The sequence below is a fragment of the Sapajus apella genome, unplaced genomic scaffold (assembly GCF_009761245.1).
Source record: "Sapajus apella isolate SASKATOON/1434 unplaced genomic scaffold, GSC_monkey_1.0 scaffold61, whole genome shotgun sequence".
Lineage (NCBI taxonomy): Eukaryota > Metazoa > Chordata > Mammalia > Primates > Cebidae > Sapajus > Sapajus apella.
Genome location: NW_022437001.1, coordinates 2,623,899 through 2,649,551, shown reverse-complemented (window position 1 = coordinate 2,649,551; position 25,653 = coordinate 2,623,899). Strand labels below are relative to the sequence as shown.

Below are 25,653 nucleotides of genomic sequence, written 5' to 3'. Positions count from 1 at the left end.
AGCGAATGCTTATTGTACGGTATGAGTCATACTCTCATACCATAAATGAATAAACTCTTAATAAACCATATTACATTTAACCTCACAAACACTTTCCAAGGTAAGGTATCAATCATTTCCACTTAAAAAATGTACTAAGGCTCAAAAAAGTACTTTGTCCAAGGTTAACAGTTGATATATTATAAATATGGAAGTTGGACCAGGACTTGTTTAACTAGAAAGCCTTTGTCCTTAGTCATCAAATAAGCCTGGGTTCTACTTATAGAGTATATACGGTGCTAAATATATTAAATATAAGTTTTTAACATATATACAAAGTGATTTTTTTAAAAAAGGAAAAAAAACCTCTAAACTTTTAGCACATTCACAATGAGAAAACAACTGGTTCTCCTGAATAACTATACCTTTCATATATATAGGATATTTATCTCTCTTCATATAGCAATTGTTATATAAATAAAATTAATCCAAAGAGAATTTTTGTAATGTTGTGATTTATCCCAATAAATCACTTTAAAATTTTCTAGTGTTAATTTGCTGACGTGTGTATTCAATTAATTTCCAACTTTGACATATTTTATCAAAATATCTTATTTTCACTTCATAATACTTGTGCTATTGAAGATGAATGTTACTATTGTCAGGCCTTGTTTTACAAGAGGGAGGAACATGCTTTCCTTGTTCATTGACAATCAAAAGCAGCATTTGCTACTTAAATACAAATTATTCTCATTTCAGTAATACCCGCTGTCCACTACCGCGCCCATCGACATCCTACAATGATTAGAAGATACTGATTGTCCCTCTTTTGCCGGTTATACCCACAATGCTCTTGTTTTATAATTCTCCTAGATTCAAAACAAAATAATTTTAATGCCTGAATTTTAAGTGCTAGTTTTCTTCAGAGTTTTAAAATTTGGGAGATTGGTCACTTCTATCATAAATCAGAGATGCATATACATAGTAAACATATACAAAAATAGTACTCTTACCAACACGAATTTGAGAAAGCAGAAGGAAAAAATGACATTTCATAGCAATTGCCACAAAAATGAAGTTTTCAATCTTTCTAATATATAGCACCAAAATATTATGATTTTGTATATTTGTCCATATCTTCTACATCTATTATTTTATTCAGGTTACTCAACAAATTGACAAAAAATTTATTTGCTGAAAACAAATATTCTCCACAAGTTCTGTTTTTTTCATTCTCCTGGTTAAGAGACAGGGTCTCTCTCACTCTGTCACCTAGGCTGGAATACAGTAGTGGCACAATCATAGCTCACTATAACCTCAAACTTCACTCAATCTTTCCACCTTAGCCTCCCAAGTAGCAAGGACTATAGGAATATACCACCATGTCTGGCTAATTTTTAAATATTTTGCAGTGATGGAGTCTGACTATGTTGCCTAGGTTGGTCTTAAGCTACTGGCTTCAAGCTCCTCCGAGAAACATATTTTGTTCCTGGCCCAATTTATTTTTAAATACAAATTTATTATGAATTATTATGTTACCTTAATATTGACACCTTAACCTAAATATAAATTCAATTAATTTAACTAGAAATTAAATGGAGCCAAACCACCCATAAAACAAACCATAATTTTTTAATAAGTGATATGAAGAAAGCAATTTCAAACTTTCAAGTCTTTCAGCTACATAATTTCTATCATGCTGGGAAGGAGGTAGTAACTCATCAGTTTCCATTTAATTACTATGGATTTTATCTGTGATTTCGTAAGGAAACATTTTATGTAAATTTTGTGCAACAAGCATTGTAAACATATTTCAAAATTAAAAATCTAAACGCTAAAAATTAAAAAATTAAGCTTTCAACATTTCACTTGAAATTTATCAAGATATGAATTTGCATTTCACTCTATTTTTTTCTCCTCTCACTTCCTTCACCTAAATTTTAAGAGAGTAGTCAGGCATTTCCTGTTTTGAGAACATTTGCAGGGTCCAGAGCAGAGGCCTCTTGAAGGCATCTTCTATTCTTGTGTGAAACTCTAAGCAAACAGAGACTATATGATGTATCCAGGTGAAGGAAGAGTGCAATGTTAGTATTTTTAGACAGAGAAGCCAAAGAAGAAAGAGGCATAATTTTTTTACAGAGTAGGTAAGCAAGTTTCCAAAATCTACAGTTAGCTTTTTTTTTTTTTTTTTTTTTTTTTTAAACCCAGCCTGGGGGAAAGGAGAAGAGATGAAGAGGTTAGGCAGGAACCCAGAGGATAGGGAATGGTGAGAAGGTGACTATATCCCCATACAGTTCCTCTATGTGAATTAGAAAAAGGCAACACTTCTAGGCTAATGCAGCCCTAAGAGAATTCAGTTTGGGAAATGGAGCAAGTACAGGCTGGATTTTAGCTTCCATTCTTTCTCTCAATCAAGTGCCCTTTCATGGAAAACAATCTGCCTCCTGTACATGTGGCCCCATGCATGGTGCATACAGGGAAGCTAGTCTGTTGGCATCAGGGCTTTTGGTATCAGCAAATATTTTCTAACACTAAATTGGTATACTCAGCAGAGCTGCTTGCCTCCAAAAGATCATGTGTATCTTAGACAATAAAAATATGACTAATGATGATGATGATGGACTAAAGATGTGAAGGCCAATTTTCTAGGTATACATAAGCCTGGATTCTCATTTAAGCCTTGAGAAAAGAAGGTCCCTGCCCCACCCATCTAATAACTATGAAGGAATTTCTCACCAGCTTAATATGAGGAAGGGCTGAGTTCAAATTAGGATATTTCTTGTACACTTGAGTTGGTGGTTATAATTTTATCTCTATTTCAATAATGGTAAAAAGTTAGCAATATATTAACTGATAACGTATTTCTTTCTTTCTTTCTTTTTTTTAAGATGGAATGGTAGTAACTCATCAGTTTCCATTTAATTACTATGGATTTTATCTGTGATTTCCTAAGGAAATCTGTCACCCAGGCTAGAGTGCACTGGTGTGATCTTGGTCCACTACAACCAATGCCTCCTGGGTTTAAGTGATTCTCGTGCTTCAGCCTCCTGAGTAGCTGAGATTACAGGCACTCACCACCATACCTGGCTAATTTTTAGTAGAGATGAGGTTTCACCATGTTGGCCAGGCTGGTGTCAAACTCTTAACCTCAGGTGATGCGCCCACCTCGGCCTCCCAAAGTGCTGGGATTACAAGAATGAGACTCCAAGCCCGGCCATGATAGTATATTTCTAGTCCAGGCACCATGGCTCAGGCCTGTAATCCCACCACTTTGGGAGGCCAAAAGAGAAGGATGGCTTATTTCCAGGAGTTCACGACCAGCCTGAGCAACATGGCAAGACCTGTCTCTATAAAAAAAATTAAAAAATTTAGCTGGGTATGGTGGCATGGACCTGTGCCTGTAGTCCCAGCTATTCGAGAGGCTGATGTGGGAAGACTGCTTGAGCCCAGGAGGCTGCAGTGAGCCGTGTTCACACTACTGCACTCCAGCCTAGGTGACAGTGCAAGACCCCATCTCAAAAAAAAAAATACACATATATAATACATATATAATTACATATAAGCATATAACATATAAATATATGTATACATTTATTTATGTATACACTAACATATATAAATATATATATATATATACACACACAAAATGCAGAAAGAATTCAGTATGGGCAGAAATACAAATAGAATGTAAATGTTATTTTTTATTAAAAGAATCAAACTTATAAAAACCCCTCTTAATTATATGATTCAAACCTTATGTAGAAATGAAGGGTGATGTATCACATTATTATCACAAAAAAGAAACCACATTTATTTAGTTCTTACTCTTTTTTTTTTTAACAGAGAGCTTTTTTTTCATGTTACTGTCCTAGCTTCATTTACCTGTTTGCCAATAACCTGAGGGAGTTTCTCCACAGCCCTTGATTCCTGAATTGTTCAACATATCAACAGTCACAAATACACTAACTTAAGGAGCAAACAAGCAGCTTTTCTCTACAGATCACTGGGCACCCCAGAAAGGTGCAGCTCCCTGCTCCAACCACCCTCTTGGTGTCTGTGTCCAGCAGGAGGTTGAATCCAAGCACTGCTCTCAGGCCACTCTATCCTCATCCCTGGATCCTCCAGGGGAACAAGGAAAAAAAACCCTCTTTTCTTGCTTTCCAAAATGGAGGGCCTTAAAATCAACTAAAGTTGCCAAACAAACAAACAAACAAACAGATACAGGAGCTGGCCAGGCATGGTGGCTCACACCTACAGTCCCAACAGTTTGGGAGGCCAAGATGGGAGGATCGCTTGAGTGCAGGCATTCACAACCAGCTTGGCCAATATGGCAAGACCCCATCTCTGTAAAAAACAAACAAAAATCAGCCAGACATCATGGCACATGCCTGTAGTCCCAGCTACTCTGGAGGCTGAGGTGAGGACTGCTTAAGTCAGGGAGGACTAGGCTGCATTGAACTGAGATCATGCTACTGTACCCTAGACTGGGAGACAACAAGACCCTGTCTCAAAACAAAAACCAAAAAAACCCACATCATCTGCAAAGCCATGTTAGGAGCACAGCTATTTCCCATAGGCTTTCCTTTTCCTTCCCCATTACCTTCCGGGAGGTTTTCCCCTTACCCATTATCATGATTTTTCTCATCTTTCACAATGGTGCAATTCAATAGGAAGAACTAACTGAACTAGAAAAGGAAAATCTAACCCTATGAAAACTCTGCCTTCAACATAACTCCAGGAGATGAATATTATAGTACCAGCACCCTGACCCACACTATCTTCTGCACCCTGTCCCTGCCCACATCCTCCTATCTGGACACTTAGACATCAGGTTCCCTAAGGGGCAAGGTTCCATGAAGAGCACCCCGAAAGTTCCTTAGGAGAATTGATGCTGCTCCTGCTCCTCCAACAACTGGGGCTGGCACTGTGGGCACTACCAGGTGAGTCTCTACAACCCACTTGGGGGCCCAAACACTTCCTTCATGACCTGGTAGCCAGGAGGCCACTGTTCTTTCTGGTAGACATGTCTGTGCTGCAGTTTGCCCAGAACTTGCCCTGCAGCAAGGCAGTACTGAATTCCACCACGTGATCCACCAGGGCCTCCCCAGCAAGGAACTTAGGACTGAACCAAAGGAAGGGATGGATAGATCCTGGCTCTGTACAAGACTTCATTCTTAATGATGTTCCCTAGCCCTGAAAAGGATCTCTGGTCCAACAGTGTAGAGCAGACAGGCTGAGCCTGGCCTAGAGCTTCTAAGGTTTATCTTCTATAGAACTTCTCAGACAGGGTGTCACAGGTGGATGTGATCGTTGGGAAAGAGCTCCAAGATATCCAACAATTTTAAAATGCCAGGAAGCCACCACCACCAAAGTGCAGGACCCACCTTGGGGCAGGATCCCTCCAGTCCCCCCTCTTGTTGGCTTTCTTGGCTCTGGAGAACTTGTTCACCCAAACACTGCCAAACAAAACAAAGCTGACACGCAGCCACTTCCCAGCATCTCCTGCAGGGGTGTCTCCCTCCAAACACTCAGAATCATCCTCCTCCTGGAGGACAAGCTCTGGTGAGGATCCACAGGGTCTTCTGCCCGCTGTGCTCCCGGGCCTGCTTTGGGTCCACAGTCCCTTCCTTCTGCACTTCTTTGTGTGGAGGCTCTGGCGATAGGCTGTTGCCAGTGGGCCCCATTTCTTCATCTGGATCAAATCTAGGGAATAATTTCTTTCTACAGACCTGGGTGTCCTGGAGCCACAGACACTGGAGGCTGATGGGCTGTAGCTTCTTATTCTTAACCCGTCTTGACCATCCACTGGCCCACAAAGGGGGAGACCAAATGGTGAAATTTCCTCACCAACGGCCTTTCTGGCATCCCAGATCAGAGTGGGAGGCCCCTTGGCCCAACCTAGCACCGCTGGGCAGCCAACACAGCCACTCCAGCTCTGAGGGGAGATTTCTCAGTGTCAGGGCCCATACAGGCTCCGTCCCCTTAGGGAATGCCCCTGTAAGTTAGTTCTTATTCTTTAGGGAGAACTAACTGTGTTAGGGTCTGGGATACATAAACATGAGTGTCTTCCCCCTATAGAATACAGATCTAAATCAGTAAGAGTGAAATGATATATTTTTAAGAGAAAACAGGTTGTGAAAACAACTAGCACTCCAGAAGTTCAAATGAGAATATTATATCTAAAAGTTGAGGTGGCCAGACAAAGCTTTAGGGAAAAGATCGTAATACATTGTATTTCCCTAACACAGAACTCATCAATCTATATTATAACTGCTTGTTTGTAACTCCCTCTAAATGGAAGGATCCATGAGATTGAGGACTTTTTACGTTAATTTAAAATATGACAAACATTTCTAAAAAACAAATACTGAGGAGACAGATCATAAAGATTTTACATACAGTATGAAGAACATCAAATTAGCACAATTAAATTAGTAAGAGAATGAGCATATACACAGGAAATACTGTCATCGATGGCTTCTTGGAAACTGCAACATTTTGTAAAATGACATATAACAAAACCAATTTTACCACCGGCTAATTGATATAAATGAGTTAGGTTCCTACGGCATATTTCAATGGCCACAAAAACATCACCAAACTTCTAAATAGAGACCCAAAACTCTTCTAATATTAAATGCTGACATAAATGTGAGCTATATATACATCTAAGAAAGATTAATAAAAACAAGTAAGATAATTATTTACTTAATTATGCCACTTCAGGGTTGCAGGTGGCCTATACCTACCCTGGCAACTCAGGGCACAAGGCAGGAACCCACCCTGGACAGGACACCAATTGCCATCTCATTGCAGGGAGTACTCACACACACAAACACACACACTCACTCAGATGGGAACCATGTAGACACACCAGTTTACCACATGTGCACATCTTTGGGATGTGAAAGGAAACCAGAGTACCTAGAAAAAACCCACACAGACATGGGGAGAACCTGTGAACACCCAACAGACAGCGGCCCTGGCCATGAATTGATATTATTTTTTATCAGCATTATAACAAAACATTGAATGAAATGACATTATTTGAGGACGTGCTGTATGTAAACTCTATTGCAGTCTCATCACAAGAAAATCTGCATACGTCAGTGATAAGAGTTCAATACTCTCTTAATATGAAATAAACATGCTGAACTCAACTGAGATATACCAACATGTAACAAAATAAATAAGCATATATACAGCCAAAATCTTACTGTCGATGACAATGACATTTAAGTTATACAGTAGAATTCCATTTTAATCCTAAAAGCATTTTTCTAAGAACCATGTCTTGATACAATACCAAATATTACAGTTCAAAATTATCTCTTTTGACAGATGAAATGTAGTAACAGAGTCAAAGATTATACCTTTCTAATACTTTTAATGCGCATTTACAAAGTGAAGTATGTTTTATATTCATCAGAACAGAACAGTCAGCTCTGGATAGAAAACACATGTTCGGCAATTCTTTAAAACATCAGTGGAAAATGATAAGTAAACAACAGTGACAGAAGACAGATACATTTACAGTATACATTTTCTTCTGGCTTTTTCACAATAATTTTAATCTCTATCACTTAATTAGGTAGATAGGTCTTAGAGGCAGGTAACATGGCCAACATTTAGAGTATCATCTCCTAAAATAAAAATTTGAAAGGTTCAACCAGAGGTTATACCACATTTCAGGATAAGCCCGTTGCTTTGATCACAAATCCCAAAGCTTTCATAGCATAATGACAAGGATTGGTTGTGACCACACATATGCTTTAGTTTTCTTTATTAAGGTATAATTTCCACTGATATGAATGACCTTTGCAGCCAGGCTGTATGATTCTCCTTTTAATAGGCACAAATTCTATGCACTGAACTAAACCTAAAACTTCAACGTATTGGGGCAAACATGCCAACTACTAATCTATCAACCAAAAATAAACAAGATAATCAAAACTAATAAAAATGAAGATGGTCCTTTAGAGTTAAAATTAAATATTCATTTTATTGTTCCTAAATATGAAATCCTGACAACTCAAATAGAAGCATGATAAATTAGATGTGAACTAATTTAAGGTGCACTGCTTAGGAACACTGACAGTAAAAAGATGTGAAAGCAAAATGTTAGCTTTACACCACTGAAAAAATGATAAAAATTGAAAATAAGCTTTCTTAATTAACAAAAAAGAGCTGATGAACAATATATTATAAAAATATAAGGTGTATGTTTTCATACATTTTTAATTTTCAAGTATTTGGTTAGCCCACAAATATAAAAACTTTAAAAAATTCACTTGAGATCAAGTACACTGAATTGTATTTATAATAGTTATTTTAAATCAACTGCATATCTGAAAGCTTTCAAGTTGACATATAAATTTACTTTTTCATTATTTGGTAGATAAAATGCTATTTTTCCTATAGTAAAAGAAAAACAATCATTTTCAAAATTAGAAAAGTAAAAATAATCTATAATCCTTCTAGATCAACCCAAAAAATATTATGTGGTTTTAGATATTATAAAATTGTTACTTCAAATGCATTAAAATAAAGAAAAATAATGGATTATAAATCAATAGGTAAATGATAATTTATTTCAATCTGATACAGAAAGAATAATTGGGTTTGAGTCTCCTCTACTGAACTTACTGTCACATGCACTCAAATTAATTGAATTTCTGTGACCCTTACTCACCTCAATTGCCATTTCAAAACCACAGGGTTTGTTGTGAGGCTCATATGGGATAATGTGATAAAAATCCCAAATTACAGACTCAACTTACCCAAATCTTAAAGCCAACAGGTCATTCACTGAATTATGCCCAATCATAAAAGCATTTAACATAATTCTAAGAATGCTTAACAAAACTTACTTTTAAAGATATATATGCCCACAAAAATATTTGAGACTTAATAGTTCCTGCCAAGTAACTATGACATTCAAAACAAATATATTATTTTTTTTATTAGCAATGACACTAGGGCTTAACATGCTTCATATTATGATAAATATCCCCAATAATTGATGGTTCTTTCTTGCTTTCAACACATTTTTGACTTCCATTTTTGAATGGACATCTTCATTGGGCCTTTTGCTGTTCTAGACCCCATTTCCAAATAAATTATAATTTGGAAAGAAATAATGGACATTAATAATGCAAACAAAAAGCAAGCTGTAACTGCCATAACAGAAGGTACAAATAAAATATGTACCTTAAACCCTTTCTGGAGGGAGTAGTAGATATATATTTAGCATGGGAGAAGAACCACTCATCTCAGTATCTAAGAGCACATTAATGAACAGTCTACATTTTTAGTTGAACAAAAAAATAAGATCTCCAGTCAAAAAACAAATCACACTTGACATATGTATTATAATTCTGGAAAATATGCATATTTTCCAACTATCTTAATAGGGTTCTAATGTTCCTGTATAGCATATAAATAGCATGAGAAGAAAAATATTCAGGGTTTCAAGTAATTTTTATCAATGAGCAAAATGTAGTTCATTGCAGACAGTACAAATTTTAATACTGAAACAAATTAGCACGAAGGTTCATCATTTAACCTACTGATATTTGAGGGAAAGGGCCAAAGAGATGTGGTTAAGTTAACAAATCACAAGTTATGTTTAAGTTATGTATAAAAGCAAGGATAAACTAACATTTGAGAAAGTTTGGCTCACTGATGAAAAGAAGAGAGGCTAGTAAAAAATAGAAGGAGAGAGGTAGGGAAGATAGGAAGGGGGGCTTAAGTTGAAAATGTGCAAGCGCATGAATAAGGAAAATATTTTAATTTTACTTTCAGCATTTTTATAAATTCTAAATTATTTTAAAAAGATGTCAGAAAACAGGATGAAGGTTGTTTTTACTAAGAAAATTACTAAATCATCAAAGTTTAAGTTTTTTAAAAAAATAAATACATTAAGAAATACATTTCCATCAATTATGTTCTATTAACTGTAGCTAAGCACTTTCTTATAAATGGGCCTAATGCTGATGATATCAGCATCCATGGAATGTATTAACATAGTAGAAGATGTGCTGCTAAGGGAAAAAAGAAACCTAATTTATCTTCAGATTGCAGACCTCTGGGATTTCTGAGGTAATAGAGGGCAAGTCAAAGGTCTCATGTTTTACAAATCTCACAAGCCACAAAACTATTCTATGATCACCTCCACAGTGTATTATTATTTAACATATATATGTACACTTAAAACTTTCTAAGGGTTAACTTTTAAGGCTAAAATATTACATTATATATGAGTTCATATAATATTACTGCATAATCATTTATTTTTAAATGAATATTGTCTCAGGATTTAATTACATTCTATTTACTTAACTGTGAATATAGAATATACTTTACTGACCCTACTAACTTCATAACTTAATACAAATTTTACATTCACCATCAATGATGCATATTATATTATTAAATAGGTTTTTAAATGAAAAATCCAAGTCCATTTTCTTTTGCAAAGCTACAGCAGTAATAACTCAATCTGTATTAATTGTAAAAATATAGAAAAATGAATCATTAACAACTTCTGATCAGCATATGACATCCAGTTGCCAGTTCTCTTGTGGACAGAAAATCCCAACCTAAAAAATGAGATGTTAGTAGTCCCCCTCCACATCCAGGACATACCCATTTAGGTTTTGCAGTATCCTTCTGGGTTTCTCCACAAATTACCTCTCTACTTTTCTCAGGCTCTTTCAGTTGCTCTTAGAGAAGCTTTAGGCCTCCTGTCCCTCAGTCAACCAAATGCTCATTTGTTTGCATATCTTTAATACCTGTGACACAGATCAGGCAGATTGCAAAGCCAATCATCTCTATTATCTGCCTGATACTTGCTGAAGTGGCTTATAAAATTAAATCAAGCATTTTTAGACTGTTACCAAAGGCCTTCATATTAGACTCAACTGCCTTTCAGAAACTGTTTCTATGTTTCCTACATACCCAAAATATAAGACCAATTAGCAGATCAATAAGCATTTCCCAATGTGCCAAACATCTTTTCTGAGCTTTGTTCATTTCACTTCCCTTGCTCAGAACACTCTTCCTCATTTAATCATGTTATTAATATAATACATATTTAATTTACTACCCACTATGTTCCAAACACCATTCAAGGTTCTAGGGATAAATGAATGAGCAAAACAGTCAAAAATTCAGGCTCTCGTGAAGCTAATTTCAAATGGGATATGACATAATAAATCAATAAGCATAAGATACATATGTCAGATGGTGAGTGACATAAAGAAAAATGAAGTCAGGGAGTAAGTAAAAGTGTATGAGGTAAGGGGTACAGTTTTAAATAGGAAGGAGAGAGAAGACCTTACTGAGAAGGTGACATCTGAGCAAAAACCTGAAAGGGATGAAGAATGAGTTCTTAAAGGTTAAAACAAACGCCTCAGGTGAAAGGTAAAGGAAAAGCAAAGGTGCTGAAGTACTTGAAGTATTTGAAGGACGCTGAGTAGGCCCTGTTTAGCTAGAACAGAGTGAATGGAATGGCAAACAGAAGAGCTCAAGAGGTAATAGGATTGTGCAAGGGAGTTAGGTGGTGTAGGGTCTTACATTGCAAAGATTTCAGCTTATACTCAAATAGGAAACCATTTACTATATGGGGAAGACTGTAAGAACAGGTTTGAAGAAATGAAGATCAGGAATTTAGTTTTGAGCATGTTACATTTCAGATACAGTTTATATATTCAAATGGAGATGTCAAGGAGGGAGTCAGATATCAGGAGAAACATACAGGCTAGAGACATAAATGTGGGAGGTCTGTTAGACTCTTTCGCATCCCTTAAGATACAGCTCAAAAATCACTTATTCTGTGAAGTCATTTGCAATCTTGTCTCCCCCAGTCAGAATTAATTTAATTTTGTTTATATCTTATTATATCACTATCTAATTTGTACTAAAAATTATTTTATATATGCCTGTCTTTTTCATCTGGAGAGATATGTTAACTAAATAACTATGTTTATCTTATTAATTCTAAATGCTCTCTACTATATATTAAATATAGTAAGTAACTAATAAATGCTAGCCTAAATACATGTGTTTTGGGGGATTTTAATTAACTTCTCATAGTTTTCTTCTTGAAGGCAGGGAGCTAAATATCTATGACTTAACAAAACTTGTTCTTTCTTCTGTGCTACATATATACACGCAAGTCAAATTTAATCTTTCGCTCTTCCTCTCTCATTTTACAAGACAAATCAATTACCAAATCCTAACAATTACCTTCTAAATATGTCTTAAATTTATCCACATTTCTCTAGCCCCACTGTCAATACTGAAGAAGCCTTCACTGCTCCTTGCCTAATTAACAACACTGACTACTTCCACTGTGGGCCATATACAAGGGCAATGCATATTTCAACACCAATCACTGTGATCTCTTAAAAGCATAAAATCTATTCATGTCACTTCTCTGCTTCAAATTCTCCCGTCTCCCCACTGCACCCAGGATAAAGTTCAACCACTTTCATAAAACAGAAGGCCCCACATGATTGGTCCTGAATTTCCTCCTTCCTCTCCCTTCTCTTTATTTCAGATGCTGTATCCATGAGCCCACAGAGTAACTACTGTATGAAATTGCTGGGACTTGTTTTACTGTAGGTATCTCTTCTAGTGCAAAAGTCCACTGAAGGCAAGAATTGTGTCATATTTGGTGCTGTATGACAACCAGGGTCTGACAGTGGATAAACAAAATTAAAGTACAACATTTTAAAAGTAAATGATATCTCAGGATTCCTCCAAACTTTTTAATCTAATTTATTTTTGTACAGGTTATATATATTTTTTAATTCTTTTTTTGTGTCTGTGTATGTGATTTTTTTGTACAGGTTATATTTTAATAATATATTATGTTAGACTCAGGGTTTCTAAAAAGTATGGTTCTCCAGCAATCTCCGTTTCAAATCCATTTACTACTGTACCCATTCCAAAGTAATGAACCGGGATGATATTTATGATTCCTTCTATGTTCTAATACAGAGTAGTAATCATTTCTACAGGAGAAAAAGAAAATAATTTAAACTGCAGCAAGTCAGATTGACTGAATTTATTGACACTAAAGGTATCTGAAATGAGTAGGATACCTCAGGAGTAGGGGCAAAAAATCAATGGCAATAAATTGCCTAGAAAAGCTTAGATATCCACCCAGTATTTAGATATGTTTGCCTAGTCAAATTCATTTAAACTTCATGAGTCTGTCATTTGTTAAACAAAATTTGGTCATAATAATTCAAGGTTCAGGCTGAAGAAAGTAATCTATTCTGAACCTCAGTTTCTAAATTTAAGTTAATTTTAAAGATTTAAAACACAGAATCTACTGGGAATTTTAAAATATTATTTATCACAGTGAAGATTCTCCAACCCAATTTTAATACTTTCTATTTAAGTCTTCAAGATTATAGATTATTGCTGATTGTCTGTTCCATTTTAGATGAAGGATACATCAGAAACATAATTGTTCAAAAGGGTGAAGGCATTCTTTCTATAAGCCCAAACTATCCCTTGGTGTGATTCCAAAACAATGCCCTAAACTCGCACTGCCCAATATAGCAGCCACTAGCCATAATGGCTCCTGAACTCAAAATGTGTGGCTAGTTTGAACACAGATGTGTAATGTAAATAGGGACATCTTAAGAGTAAAATACCACTGGAAGACTTAGTATCATAAAAAGTAAAATATCTAATAATTTTATATGAATTACATACTGAAATAGTATCTTGGATATATATGGTTAAGATATATTATTAAAATTAATTTTACTTTTAAAAATACAAGATAATTTTATTACACAGGTGGCTTATATTTGTGGCTTATATTTCCTTTAGAGAGTAGCTCTACACCTCCTTAGAGAACTGATCAACACTACTGATCTGCTTTTTCAGGTGGAATAAAAACCATCATTGAGAGGTCATATCTGAAATGGAATCACCAATGATGCAGAGGAATATAAATGATCTGCAAAACTTTAAAAACAGTAAATTGTGCTAAAAATAAAAGGTTGCTTTAGTTAAAAAAAAGATCTCTTTTTTCTTTAAAATAAAAAGAATTAACATTTTTAACCATTATTCATAGGAATAACCTCAATTTTTGGTAATATTATTCTTTGAGTATTGGCAAAATATAAGAAATAGGGATTTTAAGATATTAAAGTAACAGCTCCCCCTCAGCAAAAGTTAAGTTACCAGAAATGTTATCCTATTCTTATTTTTTCTTTCTGAAAAAAACTTAAATCTTCTACATACCTTACATTTTATTTTGAGAAAATCTCACAAAAACATTTTACAGTATGTATACTATCTTAATCAGGCAGGTATGCTTTAGGATTCACTCAATAAAATGATTCCTACAACCCCACCAACATATTTCACCCTCTCCTCTCTACTGTTTAACATTTCTTTAGTATTTCTAGGAACTCCAGCAAGACAATACAAAGAAAGTTGACAATTATAACTAATAATGATTCCAACTGAAATATAATGTGATAGCTGAATGAAATATTTACATTATTATAGTAATTTAACTGTGTTCTTATACATTTATTTTATTTATTATAATAATTTAAATGTGCTTTCTAAGGTGTCAAAATGTAATATTTTAAAAAGACGCAGGATCAAAACAACAACAGAGGCATGATTAAATCCCTCGTTTTAGAAAGACGAACCAACAGGAAGATCTTTAAATAGCCTATATAACCTTATATTATATAGTTTCAAAGTATTTGAAAGTCACTGAGTTTTAGGGCCCCAATTAGCTGATTACTGATATAAAAATGGGGGTAATTTATCAGTGCCTTACCTACTATTCTACAGATATTAGGGAATAGGGGGTGGAGAAAGAGAAGGGGAATATACACAATGGAGGAAAAATATCAGCAGGCTTCACAAAGTCAGTTCTAAAAAAAAATTTTGTGCTTCCAAACATAATGAAACATACAGCTTCCTTTTATCTTTGGAACATAAGAGGGAGCTGAATTTGACTCCTTATTTGTTATGAAACAAGAATAATAAGAAAAATAAGGAAGAAGAAAGGTAAAGAAGAGCATGTGATTTTTTTTTTATGTTACAGTTGTTTTGTTTAGGTTTGTTTTTTATTTTTTTACACGCAAGGTATTTTAAAGAATTGTTAGAGAAAATGAAACCAGACACAAACTAATTAAAGAATCTTGACAGAAAAAGGCTGAGATTCAGGAAAAAGAGGAAACAAAACTACTAGCATCTATCATATGTATCTCCAGTTCATCATATGTACTTCCAGTCCATCAAATGAACAGGAATGTCTACTAAAGATAGAGGCAGAAAGCTGAAGATATCCACTACTGCTATTATAAAGCAGAAAAAAATAATACTCAAATTCATGAGTTCATTATTGTTTATGTTCCTAGTAGCAAACTTATGAATGATGTTAAAATTTGGTCAAGAGATGATTAACAAATAAAGGAATTTGGAAAGTTAAAAAAAAAAACCCACACATAAGCTTTCAATGTGATAACAAAAGGTCAGGCTTATCAATACATTCATTTGTGTTATTATTTCTCAAAAGAGTTATATAAGTAATTAAACACCTTTCAGGTTAGAGGTAACAGTTAACAAAAAATTATTAAATATATTAACTATTCTTATTTACTTTTTTCATTACTTTTATGGATGTTTAGATAAAAATTATTTACTGATGATTCTTATAGAGTATGAAATACATTTTTCAAGAGTATATCAGAGTATATTATTTGTGAGATCAAAAGCCCTGATAGATGTTTCAATATTTTTGCATACAATAGTATCTTCTTCAATAAAATATCTTTCACACAAGCAATGTACTCTACAGTAAGATGTGAATACATTTTGTAGACTTTAAAGTATCATACCTAAGATACTTTATCAATTATCAAGATGCAATTATCATTATACTGAAAAGATTTTTAAGTACTCTATAGCAACATACACATTAGAAGTATAACTTTTTTGCTTTTGGACTCCAATATTTCTCATCTGGCACATAGTTTCTCCTATATAGTATAATTATTTATGTATGTCATATTTCTCCATGAAACTATAAGGAACTTCGAAACCACAGGTATATCTCATTATACTTAATAGATCTAACACAGTACCTTGCAGAAAGAGACATGTAAACAAAAATAGACTGTACTTCTAAGGATAGAAGAAATATTCTAGTAAGGATTATATTAGCTACTATGCAAAGTTTTTGATTTTTTTGATCTTTCAGCATATAGATAGAACTCATGTTTTGCTTTATTAATAATGGAATACTCTACTAAGCAAAGTCAGGTATGCAATTAGAATCAGCAGCAGGCAAAACACAATTATTTTAAGAATAGGTATATAGGAAATCTAAATATCTACATCTGAGATTTTTCTCATGGTATTTTTCAGACTATAATAATTTTATTCATTGAGTTTGGAATTCCAGTCAGGCATGGTGGCTCATACCTATAATCCCAGCGCTCTGGGTGGCTGAGATAGGAAGATCGCTTAAGAGAGTTCAAGGCCAGCCTGGGCAATACAGGGAGATCTCATCTTTACAAAAAATAAAAAAATTAGCCTAGCATGGTGGTACATGTCTGTGGTCACAGCTACTCAGGAGGCTGAGGTGGGAGGATCACTTGAGCCTGGAAGGTTGAGGCTGAGGCTATAGTGAGCTGTGATTGTGCTGCTGCACCTCTAATCTGGGTGACAAAGTGAGATCTTGTCTCAAAAAAAAGAGTTCGAAATTCCATTATGCATGCTGCCTTACATCCACACTATGTACTATATATTTCCTTCAACAAAAAGATTCTAAAGATAAAGAAAAAAAAAAAAAAAAACACTCTAAAACAAGAGACAGAGAGAAAAGAGGAACAGATTGTGACAGAGGAGAGATAGTTACTTACAATTTACAGGGAGAGGCCAGGCATGGTGGCTCGTGCCTGTAATCCCAATACTTTGAACACTTTGGGTGGCTGAGGCAGGTGGATCACTTGAGGTCAGGAGTTCAAGATCGGCCTGGCCAAAATGGTGAAACCCTGTCTTTACTTTTAAAAAGCACACACACACACACAAAAGCCAGGCATTGTGGCAGATACCTGTAATCTCAGCTACTTGGGAGGCTGAGGCAGGAGAATCACTTGAACCCAGGAGACAGAGGTTGCAGTGAGCTGAGATCACACCACTGCACTCCAACCTGAGGGATAGAGCAAAACTCCATCCCCACCGCCCTCCAAAAAAAAAAAAAAAAAAGAAAGAAAAAAAAACTTACAGGGAAAGACAAGAGAGATAGACAGTTATAATTCTTGGCCATTTAATTAAGGATTTATCTACTGAGTTTTATCTTTAGTAAACAGGGCTGGGCTGTATGTATGGTAGCAGAGAAAATTTTCAACATTCATTCAACAAGTAATGCACTGGCAATAACAACTATAAAACAAAACATTTCTGTACCTTAATATCAGATGTATCACGCTGACTATTTCGCCAAGCTCTGGAAATTGATGAAAAAGTTCGATCTGCATGATCAAATTTACCTCCTTGCAAATTCAGGAAAAATGTTGTAAAGGGTTCCTAAAAAAATAGCAATTAAAAAAATTCACTTGTTCCCTCATGGATAAAAATGTAGATTTTATAAAGCCTTAGATCTAAATATTTTAATAACTAATAGGCATTAGATAGTAATATAAACTAGGTAGAAAATGAAAATCATACCTAAATTATTAAATTAATGTTTTCAAGTTATATTTCCCTCAAAAGAATTATTTCTGAATATTTCAAAAATTTGGTGTTTGCAACATTTTCTTCAGGTAGCCTTCCTTTCCAAGAATAATTTATTAATATCGTGCAGACATAAATTAGATGTATTTTCTTCATAGTACAGAGAATAGCCCAGTATGTAATTTTCCTATTGTTATGGCTCAATATTTAATTTATGATTAAGAAAAGAAAAATGTTTGGAAGATTTAAAAGCCTCCTCGTAGTTAAAGAACACTTAAACACATATTAGTGGATAATTGCTTGAAATTAGCTAAGCACTATAAATTACTTCTAGGATTTATGTCTGCCTGTATCCTTCTAACAAGCTTTAATTAATGATGTGCTGCTAATGCTTTCCCAAAGAAACTGCTTTCTAGTAGATGAATCACCTTTCAATTTCACAGAAACATTTCTTGTTTAACCAATATATTATCAATACACGACAGCCTAGTGTTACCAACAAACTCATTCCATTTGGGACAACTTTCCAAAATATATAAATACATGTCTGTGTAACAACATACTTAGTTCTCATTTTAATAGAATACATTTTAAAAGAATCTATGCTATAAGTTATAATCTGGTAAGATAATAGCCATCTGAAGAGGCTATTTTAAGAAAAAAGTTCATACAATTCCAGATGAAACACTTTTAAGTTAATACAAACCAAATGAGAGACAGAGATATTTATAATTATAACTTTAATCATTTAAACTGGTTTTTTTAGTATTCAAAAAAAGATGCTGATGAGTTCTAATTTTTGCATATCCTTCACAACACTTATTTAGTCATGGTGTATTATTCAAATTGAACTTACTATTCTTAGTAGCCATGCAAGAACAAAACTTGCAGTTGAGTAATGAGTACCATAGTGAAACTTTGGAACTTGATCATCTTCCCATGATTCATAACGCTCTGCGAAGAATGCTGCTCTTTTTGGGTTCAGAGCTCCTATTGGCTGCCAAAAGGGAGGGGAAAAACCAAGAATACATAAATGTAATCATCCTTCATGTCTCCTGATGATATCCTACTGTAGGTATAAAAGTGAATTTTAAAAATATATACTATTTAAGCTGCAACACAGTATCATTTGGGGGTATATAGAAAAGCAAATTTATTTTTCAATTCAAGTTAAACACAATGTCTAAGTAAGTGAATGGATAGACCCATCATTTCTCCATAAATCTAGCTTTTGTGGAACATAGGTATTTAATCATCCCGTAACAAGCATCACATAAAGACAATTACATGAAGTATCAGCTATACACCACTTTGGAAAGCACCTACAAAACCTCATTTAGTTACTTAGAAGCAACAACAAGAAACAGAATCTTAAAGCTGAAGGACTGACTTATAATGGGTTATTAGAAGAGGATGAAACAAAGCTGGGAGAAAGGTGAGATGGAGTACAAGGAAGAAACTGTGGGAAAACAGGACTAAGATATAACTAGAAATTTCTACTAGTGTGAGTGAAACCAGAAGTCAGAGGGTAAAAATATGTCTGCAAATGCATGTTTCACTCACACTGGTAGAAATTTCTAGTTATAGGGTTTTTATATGCCTGCATTTACTATATATATTAACTATATATAGTTATATAATACATATAATATATAGTTAATATATAGTTATTTAACTATTATAAAATATTATATATTTTTATCCACTAACTTCTTTTTTATATAACATATACATTATGCTATATAATATATAGTTTATATATATAGTTAATGCAAGCAAATATAAATAAATATAAAATATAAATATTTTATATAACATATATGTTATATAAAAAAGGAAGTTAGAGGATAAAAACATGCCTGCATAGTTAATGTTTTATCCTCTAACTTCTTTATTTTATATATATATATATATAAATAAAGAATAGTAGACAGATTATGAGCATATACTGGAAAATAGTACTTTATAGCAGAGGTCCCAGAGCAGTATAGTAACATGGTTAAATCCCTGAGCTCACTGGAATGAATAACCTTCATTCAGAAGGTTGTTTTGGAAGATAAAAATGAGTAGGCACATTAACGTCTAACAAACTATGCCTGACAATATTCAATGAATGCTAACTATGGTTTTTAAGATAATCTTTTAGAATTTGGATAAAAGAGTTTGAATGAAATAATTGCCTTTAGCACATTGCTCAGCATAAGATAAACCTTAATAAATGTTAGTTGGTACCTGTATATTTATTTTTGCTACTGCTGCTGTCATTTAGGTTATACATGAAATCCATTAAATAGCAAGCAAAATCCTGTGTGATTATGCGTATGCATGTACATTTCCTTACAAAGACATACAGAATATGTTTGAGAGTCTCAAAGGAGTCTAAGGCTCAAAGAATGTTAAGATCAACTGCTTTAAGTAATAATTCATTCTCTAAAAACATTCTGATCTCTAGAAAAATCTCTATTCCTTATTAAAAATGTAAGAGCCCATTCACTGAAAAAGATATGATATATAAGATTACTTCTTTTAATAAGATACAGAGGCCAGGTGCAGTGGTTCACACCTATAATCCCAGTACTTTGGGAGATTGAGGGGGAGATCCTTTGAGTCCTGGAGTTGAAGAGCAGTCTGTGCAACATAGTGAGACCTTGTTTCTACAAAACCTTTAAAAATCAGTTGGGCATAGTGGCATGTGCCTGTAGTGGCTACTTGGGAGACTGAGGTAGGAGGATTGCAGGAGCCCAGGCACCTTAAAGCCTGCAGTGAGCTATGATCGTGCCACTGTACTCCATCCCGGGTGACAAAGAGAGTCCCTATCTCTAAATAAATAAATAAATATTTAAAAAATATACAAAACAGGGTTTAGCCTTATATCATTTATGAACATGTATGAGTTAATCACTCCTCATTTATAAGAGAAAGAAAATATCTGATTATTCGATTGTGGAGAAAATGTTAAAATAAGTCAAAAATACTGGTTAAAAATGGATGCATTGAGAAATACTGTTCAAACCAGTTTTTAAACTGCTTTTCACGTTATATAATTTCTTTTTTTCAATAGACAGGGGGTTTTCTCCATGTTGGTCAGGCTGGTCTCAAACTCCCGACCTCAGGTGATCCACCTGCCTTGGCCTCCCAAAATGCTAGGATTACAGCCACCATGTAATGAGCCACAGTGCCCGGCCCACATTATATAATTTTAAGCAACATCTTAAATATATCATTTTGGTTATCTTTACTAAATTGTTCATTATTTTTTCAAAGCTATTTATTTTTGGCATCCTTTCAATAGCTTGGTTTTAATAAATATTATTATATTTTAAGGCATTTTTTACTTTACAAGCAAAATTTTAAAAATCTTTAGTTGACCATTTTACATCAGTTTCACAGTAAACAAATTTAAAATACTATCTTTTAAAGCATTAGTTTCTGTACAAAAGAATCATATCTGACTTACTAAATATATGTCAGTTAAGAATGGAGCTGACTCCAAGGATTCTTTCTTTGTTACAGAACCAATTTGAAATGCCTTTAAATGTATTTTAGTTGCTGTCCCTAAAGAATGAGCCATGCAAAAGAAAAGAGAGAAGAAATAAAATCACTAGAAGACAAATTATATGAATTAAAAATAGAATCAATGCTCCTTTTGTATGGTTCTGCAGCATATTAAGTATTCACTTTATCTGCTCCTATTTTTATTACTCTCCAAATGAGTAACCCCCAAAATCAATAGTTATAGAATCACGTTTCTTGAATATAATGCTAAAACCAATTAGGATTGATTTCACTAGCATCTGAAAAAAAATGGCATCTTGCAGAGATCCATATTGGTAGAACCCACAGTATTGATTTTGGCTGTTATTGTTACAGTGGTTTCTGAAGTCTGCTATAGGACAGCTATCAAGACATACCATGTTTATTTGCAAGCATATAAAAAAGAAGTCCCCAAATAAAAGAAACTCAAAAAAAAAAAAAAAAGACCAGTGGAGCTGTGCAATGACAATGATACACTATCAGCTTACTCAGAGAACTTACAGTGGGAATACACACATTGAATTATACATTACGCGAAAGCACTGATTTATTGTGGTAATAACATCCACCTCATTAAAAGATTCTGCTTTGCTGCAGTTGGAAGGCTACATATTGTTTACTGCTATAAATTAATGGCAGTGCAAAGAAGACTGTGGAACCATCCTAACAATAGATCTGTAATGACAGTGCTGTATATCACAGCTTCCTCAGCAGCTTCATAATAAAATGGAGACAATGTATTGAGCTAATACATTCTACCATGCTAGCCCATATTTTTCTGACAACTGACTTAAAAGATGAGCTGAATTCAACTATGCTATAATGCTGCAAAACATTTAACTAAGCAAGAGTCAGTGATATACCAAAGTGCATCATAGCATTTTTAAAACATTGTCTAAATCAGCATTTCAAGATGTTTATTCATCTCTGCAAAAGAACTAAAAGTAAATGCTGATGGTTCCTCTTACTTACATAGTGTATTAACAGTCACAATTGTAAGTCAGTTTGGGAAGATGCTAGCACCATCATCCTATAGAGAGATTACTGCATAATTTAACAAGCCTGACAAATTAATTTTCTCAAAAAGCAGCATTTTAAAGGAAAGTGACTCAAAAGATTGGCCATTAAAAATGGTCATAATTTCTTGAAAAAAATCAGTAAAAACAAGTATTGACTAGATAATATAAAAAGTGGTATAATTTCAGGTAAACACAAATAGCTTTAGAATCCAGAAAAATTTAAATACTACAAAAGGTTAACAAATAAATAGAATTACAGAAGGCTTTGTTAATTCTACAAACTAAGAAAAAGACCTCAATCAAAATAGAATGAAAAATAAGTTTAAGTAAAATAGAATAGAATAATTTAAAATTTAGAGTATTAGTTCTAACAACAAAATAATATGTTAAAAATAGAAACAAAGGCCAAGTGTGGTGGCTCATGCCTGTAATCCCAGCATTTTGGAAGGCCGAAGCAGGAAGATCACTTGAGCCTAGGAGTTTAAGACCAGCCTAGGCAACATGGTGAGATCCTGTCTCTACAAAAAATCAGAAATCAGCTGACCATGGTGGTATGTGCCTGTAGTTCCAGCTACTTGGGAGGATTGCTTGAGCCCAGGAGGTTGAGGATATAGTGAGTAATCATGCCACTATACTTAGCCTGGGTGACAGGATGGCACCCTGTCTCAAAAAAACAAAACAAAACAAATAGAAATAAAAACTTAAAGTAGGAAAGACAAATTTTAAAAAACCAGAATTCTTGAAAATGGTATGAATAGCCAAAAATTATGGTATTTAGGATATTTTAATAATTTTACAAATAGCAAAGTTGACATCTGTGGTAGAGTGATAAGTATTCTGCTTATGAGATAGTAACGATATCTTTCAAAACAGGATATGCAAAATGAAACTTTTAAAATTAGTTTTGTAGGAAAACTGCAATTTAAAAAGCATTTTTTGTTACCTTGAGAAGTAATTTTACTAGTTAACAAAATCCCTGCATGTAAAGTGACCAGTTCAGTATCTGGTACATAATAATAATTATAATAATTATTATTTTTCAGGTTATTTGATGAAGAATATTTAATAAAAAAAGGTACTAAGTAAGTCTGATGAAATTAATGGGGTCTGTTAGGAAAGACCGTGATTAAATATCACAATCCTCTGAAGACAAAAGCAGTGTAAGAACAAACAGTACTGTGCATGACAGTTTAAAAACAATATAATGGAAGATGATTATTAGTTGCTTGATATTTCTTATGCTTTTCATAGTAAAATTTGTTTAAAAACAATGTAGTAGAAGATGATTATTAGTTGCTTGATATTTCTTGTGCTTGAATTAACAGATTCCTTTAAAAGCACATAACAGACTTTGGTCTAATTATTAGTAAAAGCTGTAAAGAGAAAAGGTATGTTTTTTTCTTTCTTTATTAAAATTTTGGAAACTCTTACCTGAAGTTATGTAATTAAGAATACCTCCAGCTTACATTTTGTAATGTATAAAACAGTATTATGCATTCTTATAATAAATAGGTAATCCAGATATTTCTACTTTAATAGTAAAGAAATGGGTTGAGTAATCTGGCTCAAAATCAACAAATCTAGAAGATTCAAATCTAGTATTCAAAACCCCTTCTCTGGGCCATGTTATGTATTTAAAACTATTGTATTACAAGTTGGTTTTCCCAATTTCAAAAATTTGCTATAATTTTTAAAATTTTTCTTTACTTAATAGGTTGGTTTAAAGGCCAGTATATGTAAAGCACTTGGAAGAGCTCCTGGTAAACACAAAAAAATACTTAACAAGTGTAGATGCTATTCATGTGGATGTTACCATAACTATAATTCCTCCTTTCCTTTTGAAATTTATATATAAATGATTACAATTTGTATCAACCTTTCAGAGGTGAAGTTCTAAACTACTGGACCATACTTACAGGTATTCAAGGTAAGGAAGTTCTGGGAAATTGGCAAGTCGTCTCAGATTTTCTACAAAGTGGGGATTTGCTTGTGTTTGCTAACTTCTCTTTTAAAACCCCAAATCTCAAGGGAGTTTTTCACACCTTTCTGTAAAGGCTTTCTTTGGAAAATCATTAAACCCCAAAGTTTGGAAATAAGAAGCAGAAAAAATTAGGGTTAAAGAAAAGGAAAAAAGAAGATGACTCTAAAGCAAAATACTAAGAAATAGAGTGCTTGGAAATGCTAAAGGATAATATTTCATAAAGATACATTTTATGGGTATACAGAGCAGTGAAGAAAATATGTCAAAAGTGAAAAGAGGCTCAGGACGGGGAGGCAAAAAGAGCAGGACTACTTTACAACCCTACTTAGGATCCTGATGACTGGCTAAAAGGCATCTGCCAATGTCATCTTCATTTGATATGACTGGGAAATTGGAAACATCCTTTAATTTTGTGATGACAGATAAAGCCTGCCTTACAGTGCTGAAGAAGGTGTATGCAATTAGAGGTTATATGTTACTTCATTCTTCCCTAAAAGTAGATTAGGGCAAAGGAAATAGAAAACCACTGCAAAGAAAGGGGGGAAAACTAGCAAGGAATGGAATACAATGGCTGAATTCAGTGTTCTTTTATAGGACTCTGTTATTAAAATGTCAGGTTAAAGGACAGAATATCATCAAGCATGAGTTATCTGACATATATTAGCAGATTTTAAAAAATTTCAAATTCAGAGAATAAAAGAGGATACACTATCAGGAAATGTTACATAATAAAAGACAGTCATTCTTGATTAGGAAATAATGATTTGGCTTGAGAAGACTCCAATAAAAAAATATGATACATATGTCAAAGGGGTCATTTTATCTGATGACAATGCTACCATTTGCTGAATATAAGCAAAGGTTCGGTTCCATGAGTCTTACATAAATCAACTATCTTTACAGCAACTCCTTAATACACAGAACAAATAGCATCCCCAACTGATGAAAATATTGGTGTGGTCCTCTGCAAGGCCATTAGAATCCTTTCATGCGAGCTTTAGATTAAATGCTCTTTTGAAAAAATACTATTAAAGTCTTTATGCCGACCTATATAATGTCTGTGGATATCACCTTAGAAGAAGGCATCAAAAATGAATTTTTTAAAAAAGCATATTTTATCTTGGGGAAAGCAAAAATAATCTTGGCAAAAATAGCTTTTTAAAAAAAGTGAACAAAAAAGGTAAATGTTATCACCAAAGTTTATTGCCTCATCTTCCTTTTAACTTTTCTATTTGTATATCCACATCTGTGAACCCAAATGGGAGCCTTTAATTTTCTGTGTTGCTGAGGCTTTTTGGAGAAGCCAATGAATTTGATTCCCAGTGTCTCCATCACCGGCCTTCCTCAGCCACCATTCTAGTGAAGAAAATAAATAAATAAATAAATAAATAAATAAATAAATAAATAAATAAA

At 33.9% G+C, this 25,653-nt stretch overlaps 1 protein-coding gene and 1 pseudogene across 5 annotated transcripts in view; both read right to left on the bottom strand.

Annotated features, from left to right (window-relative positions):
- The window catches only part of LRBA (LPS responsive beige-like anchor protein), a 726,864-nt gene that overhangs the window by 149,153 nt on the left and 552,058 nt on the right, over window positions 1-25,653 (bottom strand). For all 5 annotated transcript variants that reach the window (XM_032246531.1, XM_032246532.1, XM_032246533.1 and 2 more), the window contains 2 exons: window positions 18,563-18,703; window positions 17,440-17,559 (listed from right to left, as the gene is read on the bottom strand). In XM_032246531.1, coding sequence (XP_032102422.1) covers window positions 17,440-17,559; window positions 18,563-18,703 — 261 coding nt within the window. The remainder of the gene's footprint in view (window positions 1-17,439; window positions 17,560-18,562; window positions 18,704-25,653) is intronic.
- Window positions 4,322-16,482, bottom strand: LOC116529043 (annotated as a pseudogene).